Below are 10,360 nucleotides of genomic sequence, written 5' to 3' on the forward strand. Positions count from 1 at the left end.
TTTGTTATTTGCTCCTAATCAAAATGCATTATCTTAATTTTTTTATTAGAAACATAACTGATTTTTCTAGTTCCATTAGCATAATTAAGGCTCTAATAAGATTTAAAACGGAATCATGTGACTATTTATAGATATCATTACTCGATTGGTAGTCTTTTAAATTTCATCAAATAAATTAAATTCTAGGTAGAGACTGATGATACACATAAGAAGTTTCCTCTATCACAGAATAATGAAAAATATGCAAAAAGATATGTGTAATATAATGATAAAAACAACTAGTATATTATGCTGCATAGTGTTTTTTTCCTTCACAAAAAGGATCTCCAAATACTTATAAAACTTTAAATATTCAACACTCACTTCATCCACCACAGAAATACATTCCTCTCTTGAATAGAATGTGACAATTCTTTAACTGTACACAATACTTAAGGAAAGGAACTTTGGAAAACTGCAGGGGAATTTGATAAGCCAGCAGAATATAATTACTCCAACTGGAATTCAGCCAGGATACCTTTTTTTTTGGGCCACCTATAAAAAAGCCCATACCATCTTGGGGGTCAGGGCCTTCGTTTTACTTCTCATCCAAAAGATGGGGGACCAACAGCAAAGCTGCCCCTTCTACAATGCTGAGAAGAGTGCTACTTATTGTCTCACCAACATTTGAGTTTCCCAATAAGGAAACCACAGCTCAGGATAGCATGGATTTATTGAGCAAGTTGCAAAATGGCTTCCTGAGTTGACTTTCATTTAGCTAAAAGAGTATTATGTTTAGTATGAAGGGTGTTAATACTGCCCAAAGAGTCCTAAAATGTAGTCTATGACTAAGCTCCTGGGTTTAAATAGAATTGTGACATATCATGCTTATTTGTTTCCATTTGTTTTTTGTTCATTTATAACTCTTGTTAAATAGCAAAGATATCTATCTGTAAGTGGAAGGCAGTCAAAAACCTGATTAGCCATAGGTTGTCATATTTCTAGTAACTTTTAAAAAAAGCTGATTTTATTCATCTTTCAAGGCAGATATAAGTACAACAATATATTAGGGTTGTGTGGGATTTATTTAAAAAAATAGTGTGCAAATGATATGTATATCAGGAGCACCTTTCAGGCTCCTAGTGAGTATTCAGTTGGAGGGGACTAAAAAGTGTCTTAAACATTCTGAATAGTGACTGAAAAGGCTACAAGAGCCTTAAAAGTAGTGGCCGCAGAGTTGTCTTGGTCTGGCGACCTGGATCTCAGTGGCAGGAATTCGTGGGTACTTGAGAACATTTCTCATTCAGACAGGTGGGAGAGGCCAACTAGTTTAGTGCTTTTATGCTGGGGGAGGAGAAGAGTGTTTTCCAAGTATTACTGTTACTCCTACTATGAGAGCTTTAGTGTGTCTGTGTGTGCATGAGGGTGGGAGGTGGAGCAACTCCCATGGATTTCTCTAGGCTAAATTCAGGAGAGGTGGTGTGAGGTACACACTGGGTGTAAAGGGTCATAAAATGGGTGTCATAGAAAAATAGAGATGTTTGCATCAATTTGGCATTAAGTAGATGTGTAAAATGAGGTTAATTTACATTTGAAGGAGTGTAAAAAGGGTTGTAGCAGAAAAGCAACAGAAGGGGATAAGGTAAGTTAATGCCTTCCAGTGATAGAAGAGTTTTAAGACCAGATCTAACACACAAATTTCACTGACTTAATTGATGATTTTCTCCTAGTGATAACTGGATATCATCAATTCTGTCCTTTTCAATGTATATCTGTCAGCTGACTTTGAACCTGTTAACAATAATATTTTGTTGGTTGTCTGCAGCCCTACCAGTGATAGATGGTTTTGGTCTTGGGTTAACACTTGACACTTGAAATAAAAAAGTTTCATTTTGCATGTTTTTAGCAGTAGTTGCTATAGTACTTATCATAGAATCATAGAATATCAGGGTTGGAAGGGACCTCAGGAGGTCATCTAGTCCTCAAAAGCAGGACCAATCCCCAACAAAATAATCTCAGCCAGGGCATTGTCAAGCCTGACCTTAAAAACCTCTAAGGAAGGAGATTCCACCACCTCCCTAGGTAACCCATTCCAGTGCTGCACCATCCTCCTAGTTAAAAAGTTTTTCCTAATATCCAACCTAAACCTCCCCCACTGCAACTTGAGACCATTACTCCTTGTTCTGTCATCTGCTACCGCTGAGAACAGCCTAAATCCATCCTCTCTGGAACCCCCTTTCAGGTAGTTGAAAGCAGCTATCAAATCCCCCCTCATTCTTCTCTTCTGCAGTCTAAATAATCCCAGTTCCTTCAGCCTCTCCTCATAAGTCATGTGCTCCAGCCCCCTAATCATTTTTGTTGCCATCCGCTGGATGCTTTCCAATTTTTCCACATCCTTCTTGTAGTGTGGGGCCCAAAACTGGACACAGTACTCCAGATGAGGCCTCACCAATGCTGAATAGAAGGAAATGATCACGTCCCTCTATCTGCTGGCAATGCTCCTACTTATACAGCCCAAAATGTCATTAGCCTTCTTGGCAACAAGGGCACACTGTTGACTCATATCCAGCTTCTCGTCCACTGTAACATCCAAGTCTTTTTATGCAGCACTGCTGCCTAGCCACTCGGTCCCTAGTCTGTAGCAGTGCATGGGATTCTTCCTTCCTAAGTGCAGGACTCTGCACTTGTCCTTGTTGAACCTCATCAGATTTCTTTTGGCCCAATTCTCTAATTTGTCTAGATCCCTCTATATCCTATCCCTACCCTCCAGCGTATCTACCTCTCCTCCCAGTTTAGTATCATCTGTAAACTTGCTGAGTGTGTAATCGATGCCATCCTCCAGATCATTAATGAAGATATTGAACAAAACTGGCCCCAGGACCGACCCTTGGGTCACTCCGCTTGATACCAGCTGCCAGCTAGACATGGAGCCATTGATCACTATCCATTGAGCCCGATGATCTAGACAGGTTTATATCCACCTTATATATAGTCCATTCATCCAGCTCATACTTCTTTAACATGCTGGCAAGAATACTGTGGGAGACCATATCAAAAACTTTGCTAAAGTCAAGGAATAACACGTCCACTGCTTTCCCATTATCCACAGAGCCAGTTATCTCCTCATAGAAGGCAATTAGGTTAATCAGGCATGACTTGCCCTTGGTGAATCCATGCTGACTGTTCCTGATCACTTTCCTCTCCTCTAAGTGCTTCAGAATTGATTCCTTGAGAACCTGCTCCATGATTTTTGTAGGGTCTGAGGTGAGGCCTGTAGTTCCCGGGATCCTCCTTCTTCCCTTTTTTAAAGATGGGCACATTAGCCTTTTTCCAGTAATCCGGGACCTCCCCCGATCGCCATGAGTTTTCAAAGACTCACTTCAGCATGTGTGATTTCAAAAATGCAATGTGAACATTTTGCTTTCCTTTTGCTAGTCATACTAAAAAGGCTATGGTATTCTTTGCGAAAATATATACAACTAATAGCTCTACTTGTGATTACCTGCAACTGGTGAGCCAAATTCTACCTGCAGACCTTGCTGCCCCATTGGTGTCAATAAGTTGGATTGGGTGTAATGAAGTGCAGAATTTGGCTAATATTTTGCCTTTTAGGCACATACTGCACTGAGTGAAGGACAGAGGCCAGTTCCTCCTGGAAGTTCAAGGAATGCCAAGAGACTATTCCCCACTCAAGATCTCACTGAAGTCAATGTCAGGACCAGCATTGACTATAGTGGAAGTTCCGCCATGCCCTTGAAGTTGCTCTATGGAAAGACCAGCACCAATAGCAGCACTGAGCACACGGCTTGCCACAGAGAACACCCCCCCCCCCCCCCCCGTGCAGGTGTGTAACAGAAGGGGGAAGCCCCTTGCATCCTCTTTCCCTTGTGTACCCATGCAGAGGCCAGGCACAGTCTCCCCCTTGGACTTCTTGTCATGTCTTTTCAAAAAATGCAGGAGATGACCAACATACCTCCATTGAGTATCTGTACATGTAAATTAACCAGAATTCTAAAATGAAGTGTTTCATTATACGAACAATAGGATGCAATTGTAGGAAAGCCTTGATCAAAATAAGGGAGTCCTTCAAAGGCTTTTTTTACACTCTGTTCCGTCGCAACTTTAGTGAGCAACCTCACCTCTCAAAGTTACTTCAGTGACTAGAGCAGTGCTTAATTTGTGCCAGGGCTTGCCAGGGCAGTCCCGGCTCCTCTGGGCTTGGTAGTGCATAGCTCCAGCCCCTCTAGGGTTGGCAGTTCATAGCCCCAGCACCTCTGGGCTTGGCAGTTCATAGCCCTGGCACTTCTGGGTTTGCTGCATCAGTTATGAAAATACCTAACGGCTAGGTCCCGGCACCTCTTTCACAACAAATTCAGCACTGGACTGGCGGTGGTATTCTTCACTTCCTGTCCTTGCAGGCCATTCTGTATTACCTCATGGCACTGCTAAACACTTGCCATCTTTCAGCACAGGGATGACTGCATTGCAGTAGTAGGCAAAGAGATATATGTACCTTTCGTATGGTTTAGAAAAATATATAAATCATCTGGCGATCAATTCGGCTGCAAGTGATTCTCCATATGTAAGACTATTATCATTATTACATAAAGCACATATACAGTTTATCATGGAAGTGTGGGATATGTGGTATATGTTGCAAAAACAAGGCCACCAAGGGCAGTGGAGTCGAGTAAAAGTGATATTGTATGCTGGCTACTTTCATTATTTTAATCTCTTTACTGGGGAAACTTGCAAAAATTCTTTTATAAGTTGTGAGGCTTGTAAGAAAAATTAAAAACACCTCTGTGTTTAATAAATTGTAGTTTCTCAAGTACAACTCACAGGCCTAGAATTATAAACCCTACACACACCACTCAACTAAATCTCTTTAGATAGTTTAAACACAAGTTTGATGACAGTGGTGTGTCCCTAAATTATGCAGTCTAAGAGACACTGATATGCATGCTTAATAACATTTAAGCTTCCATTTGGGGAGAGGTGATCTGAGGTGGGCTGGAGGAAGTGGATAGAGTTGGGGGGCAGGCAGAGGGGAAACATGGGGGCAGGGAGAGACAGATAGAAGTGGCTCCTACCATCCAGAAGCATCGTTACCTCCTCACAAAATGGTAAAAAATGTTCCAAAAAATCATGCCATACCCCAATCCCACAATTATTTGCAGGTATATGAGGGGAGGGGCATCATGGGCTGATTTTTCAGCTATTGTGTGTTGAGACCCACTGGTCTGAAGGCACCAGAAAGAGGTAATTCTGTCCTGTCTCTTTCCTCATTTTTCAATCCCCACAATTGAGCAATTTGCTGCAAGTAAAGTAACAATAAACAGAAAAGTCCATTCCTACTTGGAAACAGTGTAGTTTTTTTCTACTAATTATTTGATCTCTTAGTAAACTAGAGTGGAGAATTTTGATCATGGGCGGCGGGTGAAGGTTATGTTGCTTCTTGCCTCTTTCCCCGGGGGAGGCTAGTTCCCTGTTCTGCCTCTTCTGCCCACACTCCACCCCCGCTCAGCCCCAGGCCCTGCCCCCTTCCCGCTTGGCTCCTCCTGCTGCCGCTCACCACATTCCTCCTCTCCTCCTCCTCCTCTCCTGTGAGGTTCCCACCCCCTCCCCTGCGAGGCCCTCACTGCCCACAGGGACCTGGCAAGCGGCGGACGGAGGAGAGGAGGGACACAGGGGGTTGGGGCCTTTTGGGGGAGGGAGGGGGGAGGAGAGGAGGGATGCGGTGAGCAGCAGAGACTTCCGGGGGGGAGTGGTGTAGTGGAGGAGAGGAGGAACTGGAAGGGACAGGAAGAGGCAGAGCACAGGCACGGCCACCACTGCCCAGGTGTTTGACAGCAGGTTGGTGGCAGCTGCTCCAGGGGAGGCTTGGCCTATTATACACACCGCCTGTGATTTTGATAGTGTGGCTTGAAAACTCACTCAGTGCTTTATGCTATCAGCTATCACAAGTCCAAATACACAGCAGGGGGAACATCATCCTATCATCCTGAAACACCCTCTCATGGTCAAAGCAAGCAGGCATAATAGAGGGACTACCTAGAGCTGACGCACGCATGTGGGTGGAACATGTGCACACACAATCCAGGTAGTAAACCCAGAACCCTGCAAGTATTTGCCATTTTAATAGTGTGGTAGCTCTCATTATGGAGGTCTGATAGATATTTTAGGATCAGGAGGAAATAAACATTTTTTTTTTTTTTTGGTAAGGTGAGCTAATTTCTGAGCCTGTTGGTGTTAAGATTTCCACTTTAAAGAATTCCAGTAGTCAGACCAGTAACAGGATCATCAGTAGTAAGCAAGCAGGACCAGCTCCAGGCACCAGCTTGTCAAGCAGGTGCTTGGGGCGGCCATTCCGGAGAGGGGCGGCACATCCAGCTATTCGGCAGCAATTCGGCGGATGGTCCCTCACTCCGGCTTGGAGCGAAGGACCTCCCGCCAAATTGCCGCCACAGATTGCGATCCTGGCTTTATTTATTTATTTATTTTTGGGCTGCTTGGGGCGGCCAAAACCCTGAAGCCGGCCCTGTAAGCAAGGGCCATAACAAGTAGGCTATGCTACTCTAGGGCATGTCTACTCTTGGAGCTGTGGATGTGATTCCCAGCTCAAGGAGACACTTACCCTAACTCTCATAAACCTTCCATGCTAAAACCAGAATGTAGCTGTGGTAGTGCAAGCCCTGAATACCTGCAGAGGGTGTCAGACAGGTATGTACCCAGGACGGTTAACCTGTCTTGCAGCTCACTTTGCTGCAGTTACATTCTATTTTTAGCACACCAGCTTGATAGAGGGAGGCAGGGCCAGCTCTAACTTTTTTGCTGCCCCAAGCAGCAAAAAAAAGCGCTGCCACCCGTGCCTCCCCGCTGAGCACCACGCCGCCCCCTGCCCAGCTCCCTGCGCCGCCCCCCTGCCGAGCGCCGCGCACCCGGAGCCCGCCCCCCCCCGAGCGCCGTGCCGCTGGAGTGCCCCACCCCACGGAATGCCGCGCCGCGCTCCCCCCGCCGCCCCAAGCATGTGCTTGGGTGCCTGGTACCTGGAGCCGGTCCTGGAGGGAGGGCAATTATGGAGCTGGAAGTCGCACCCACAGCTCAAACGTGGACATACTGACATGTTCAAGTCCATTTGATTTAGAGAAAGATTTTGTAAACTGAAAATGTTAAATGTAAAATTTTGTCATTGCAACAGCAAAGTAGAGGAATTTTGCTAGTGTCAGGATGTCCAAGCTGACAAGCAGGGCAGAAGATGTGTTATTTACGGAATTTCAGTAACTGTACAATACTGAGCAGTTCAGTGAAATCTGAACACTGTTCTGTCTCTCTCCAGAGTGGTTTGCCAGACAAAAGAAACGGGACGGGTATGTTGCAACCTTGAGAGAAGAATAATTTTGAACCTATTATTCTGTTCTACTTTCCTTACTGATCATAATACACGGTGGGTTAGCGAAGATACAATTTATATTGACCTAGTTAGATTTAGACAGTGGGTAGGTCTGCCCATGTTTGGGGAAATGGTCCTGCTCCCTTGATGTCTTTCATCTGGCTTAAGCCCTTCTCCTTTGTGCTAGAAGACGTTCTGATAAGACTTACAACCACACTATCCCACTGAAGTTGGAGGGCTGCAGATGGCATAAGATAGCTCAGAGTTAGGTCCACTATCTCTCAGGTTTCTCCTCCTCCACTCACCTTCCTATTTGATCTCTCCCAGGCCTCTCTGATGCCTTTCATTTTTCTCCCAACCCGGACTCCACTGTTTTTGTTTTTATCTCTCCTCTGATATGCAAATACAAGATCTTGCTGCCCTGACATGTCTTATTTTCATATGTCAACTATTGCTAGGTTGAATTACAAATCAGCACCTAGTTCTCAAGAAAACAATATGTGAACCATGTTAAAATACTCCCTGGTGGAAACTGTGTTATCAACTGCTTCTCAGGCTAATGTACTAAAATTCAACATAAAAATAAGAAGTTATCACCCTTATTAAACCTGTTTAAACTATATGGAAGTCTGCCTAGCATTAATTGAATGTATTGAATGAAAATATTTATTTTCCATATACACAATTGCCAAAGTGAGGTTATATAATCGCAAACTGGAGAGGAAATGGTATGTGTGATGATCAGTGGGAAAAGAATTGGACAAGTCATGGGACAGAAGGTTGTTCCTTAAGATAATCTGTCCATTAAGAGATGGTGCATACTATGAACACATTTAAGAGTTCCTGCCCTAGGACATTACAGAAACACAAGCAAAAAAAACAGTATCTTAAAAAAAAGTGGAACGAAGAAGAGAAGGAAAATGACAGCTCAAAAGTGACACTTCATTTCAGCTGACTTATTATCAGCTTCGTCTCATATTTCTGCAATGAACCTATTAAACTACTGTTTTAGTAGCACACAAAGAAAGACATTTTGCACTTACCTTCTTATAGATAGAAAAACTACTTCTTATGTGTTGATGAACGAAGGACCCAAAGTGTCAGTTATATAAAATCCTTGAGGTACAACCCAATCATCAACAGTCATCTACCTGCTATTTCAAATAAGCTTACAAAATGGTTAGTTAAAATGTAAAAACAAAATCACCTGTAGAGCGATTGTGGTGTTCTTCGCCGGATATTTCCCCACCAGTCCTTGTTCTTTGCGTTTCTTGAATTTCCTAAAGTAGTCCTGTATCAGGAAGGTGGCATAGAACTTCCCCACGGTTACCTCATCATCTAAGTGAACAGACCAGACAGATCTCTCCCAAGTCAGCACATTTCACCAATAGCCTATATACTCACATCTGATTCAGGAAAACAAATGTGATGGGTGCAACAAGCACTATGCTTTCATCTCATAATAAGATAGCCTAAACCTAGCATAGAGCAATATTTTAGCAGACAATCTACCTCAATATTAGAATTAAGTGAAGTAGTCCTTAATGTAGAAGAAAACAGAATATTTTACTAAGTTCTAACAGGTAACTTTTTAATAAAATCATAAACATGTCAGTATCTGCACAGGAGCTGAATTACTGGCGTTGGTTATTTTGAACAAATTTATTAAAATCAGAGCTTCAGAAACAGAATATGCTCAGAAGAGTGACTATATAAAAATGAAATTTCCTGTTTTTAATTTATTCTTGCTCAGTTACTTCCCACCAAACCAAATTTGCACAGTTAACATATCAAAATACAATTTTTTAAACTGCACCATCAGTGTGGCCTCTAATCTATTTATCTGTCTTTGTAGTTCCTGTACTGGTGCTCCATCACCATAGTATCTGAGCACCTTTCAGACTGCATTATATCTGCTTATTATCTTATTGCCAACCAGCAACAAAAATTCTGAAATGAGAATTGAGGGGCAAATCCCACAGCCCTCATAAATTCAAATTAATAAATTAATTAATTGAGAATCTTGTTTGAGTAAGAATTTGCTCATTGGCTAGCATATGACAATAGTAGCATGTATGAGGCAGAACATAATTTTCCTATAGCAGTATATAGACTCTGAAATGCTAATAAAAGTAAAGGTAAGTTTTGCCAGTTAATTATCTAGCTATAATTCAGAAGATACACAGTCATTTGGTAAGCAGAGTAAAAATGAGCAATTTTTACAGAGTCACTTTTGTGAACCATACAACACTTTTATATGGAAAGCCTAGTCTTCAAATACAGGTGCCTTAATAAGATATCCAAATCCCACATTCAAGTTCTCAACTCAGTATTTAACTACGTATATGCCCATTTTATGAGACTAAAGGCCAGATTGAGCACCCAAATATGGACTTTTGATGTTCTAGTAAGGAATGCATATTAGAAAGCTATGGATATCTTATTGCTTAAAAAAATCCCACTTTGGGTATTCTTTACTTTCCTGGACTTATGTGGAGTGAAGTTTGCTGCCTTCTCTCTTGATATTTTTAACATACTGATAAAGCTGTTTGCAATATGGCTGCTAATTAACACAGTGTTATACATCAAGGGGAACTGATGTGGTTTAAAATATTGGTGATGCCAAAGTCTACTTTGCTGTTAGTAGGCCAAATCCTGACAGGTGCTGAGAATCTGTAACTTCTATTGTAAAAGACAAGTGCTTAATACCTCTCAGGATCTGGGTTAGTAGGCACAACTGTGACTTCTATTGACTGAATTTAGAAAGACTGTATGAACACTAAATAATATGTCTAAACACATTGTAACATACTTTTGCTGGGAAACATATTGTGAGTTAAGAGCAACAAAGAGTCCTATGGCACTTTAAAGACTAACATATGTATTGGAGCATAAGCTTTCGTGGGTGAATGCCCACTTCGTGCATCTGACGAAGTGGGCATTCACCCACGAAAGCTTATGCTCCAATACATATGTTAGTCTTTAAAG

At 42.3% G+C, this 10,360-nt stretch overlaps 1 protein-coding gene across 1 annotated transcript in view; it reads right to left on the bottom strand.

The window, feature by feature from the left end:
• CACNA1D (calcium voltage-gated channel subunit alpha1 D) overlaps positions 1-10,360 on the bottom strand; it is a gene marked incomplete in the record, with an annotated part of 323,715 nt that overhangs the window by 46,115 nt on the left and 267,240 nt on the right. Inside the window, 1 exon segment of the mRNA XM_034775831.1 lies at positions 8,580-8,710. Coding sequence (XP_034631722.1) covers positions 8,580-8,710 — 131 coding nt within the window.

Source organism: Trachemys scripta, chromosome 7, assembly GCF_013100865.1.
Source record: "Trachemys scripta elegans isolate TJP31775 chromosome 7, CAS_Tse_1.0, whole genome shotgun sequence".
Lineage (NCBI taxonomy): Eukaryota > Metazoa > Chordata > Testudines > Emydidae > Trachemys > Trachemys scripta.